The sequence below is a fragment of the Sinocyclocheilus grahami genome, unplaced genomic scaffold (genome assembly GCF_001515645.1).
Source record: "Sinocyclocheilus grahami isolate Dianchi unplaced genomic scaffold, SAMN03320097.WGS_v1.1 scaffold1981.1, whole genome shotgun sequence".
In the NCBI taxonomy this organism is placed as follows: Eukaryota; Metazoa; Chordata; class Actinopteri; order Cypriniformes; family Cyprinidae; genus Sinocyclocheilus; species Sinocyclocheilus grahami.
The window spans coordinates 210,192-211,383 of NW_015507160.1; the positions used below are offsets into that span (position 1 = coordinate 210,192).

Genomic DNA, 1,192 nt, shown 5'->3' on the forward strand with positions numbered 1-1,192 from the left:
AAATTCATAAGGGGAGAAAATGTAAATAATAAATCCGCTGCATAGCAAGAGTTGAGGATGTTCCAGTTTAATTCATTGCATGACTTCCGCCAGTAGTGGCACTCACACAGTGCAAGCAGTGACCCTGTAATACATTCACTAGAAAGACATGCAAATGTGCCTTTAGCATCAGGATCAGGATCAGGATCAGGATGGGCAACTGGACTCATGAAAGACTTTTGTTTTGGCACAGGCGAAAGCTTTTCTGCAGACTGCTGCTTCACTGTCTCCTCACATGTATGAGCCACATTTTAACTTTGCCACGCTCTCGGATAAGGTATGACTCAACCCTGTGTGCTATTCTATTATTGTTTTAATGACAGTATTTTATTATTTTATTTTGACTGACCTTTCTTTGTGACTTGAAGGTTGGCGATCTTCAGAGTAGTTACATGGCTGCTCAGAAATCAGAGGACGCTTTTCCTGAGCATGTGGACACTCAGCAGATCCTGAAAAACCTCAGACAGCATTTTGCCACTCTATAAGACCACTTAACTGTAATCACATCACTGATCAGGGATAGAAATGACCTGTAAGCATTGTAGCTATATATAGATATAGACATATTCTGCCTGACATTGCCTGAATACATGTATATCATGAAAAAAATAAAAATGATCATAAAAATAGCAGTTTTTGAGTACAGCCCTGATGAGGCAATATCACGTAACAGCTCCAGTCTGCTCCCACACACCTGCTCAGAAGCTTCCAGCAGCCACTCCTGAAGACCTTGATTAACTAGTTCAGGTGTATTTACCTACGGTTGGAGCTAAACTCTGCAGGAAGTTCTGATCCTGATCCAACACACCCATCTGTAATCATCAAGTGCTCCTGAAGATCTTGGCTGGCTCAGTAGTTTGATCAGGGGCCTGTTCTTCTTACGCTGGATGATCCAGGATTGTTAAGTTCTTTGAAGCTCTTCCTAGAGTTGCTGTGATAGCAACAGAACTCAGCTCAAACCTGCTCTGGATCAGGCTTATTTCACCTAATCAGGATTCGATGGCATCTGAAAGTCTGTCCCAGCCACTGCTACTTATAATCACTTCAATATTATTTTGAAAATAATTCAAATGTTGCATAATCTATAAAAATAGACACCACCTCATTTAGAGATTTATTCGTGAAGGAATAATTATCCCATAAGTTGATCGCA

General features: G+C 40.8%; 1 protein-coding gene across 1 annotated transcript in view; it reads left to right on the forward strand.

Moving 5' to 3' along the window:
* The window catches only part of ttc8 (tetratricopeptide repeat domain 8), an 8,192-nt gene extending 7,339 nt beyond the window's left edge, over positions 1-853 (forward strand). The window contains 2 exon segments of the mRNA XM_016260019.1: positions 233-316; positions 408-853. Coding sequence (XP_016115505.1) covers positions 233-316; positions 408-524 — 201 coding nt within the window. The 3' untranslated portion in view covers positions 525-853.
* The last annotated feature ends 339 nt before the right edge of the window (positions 854-1,192 follow it).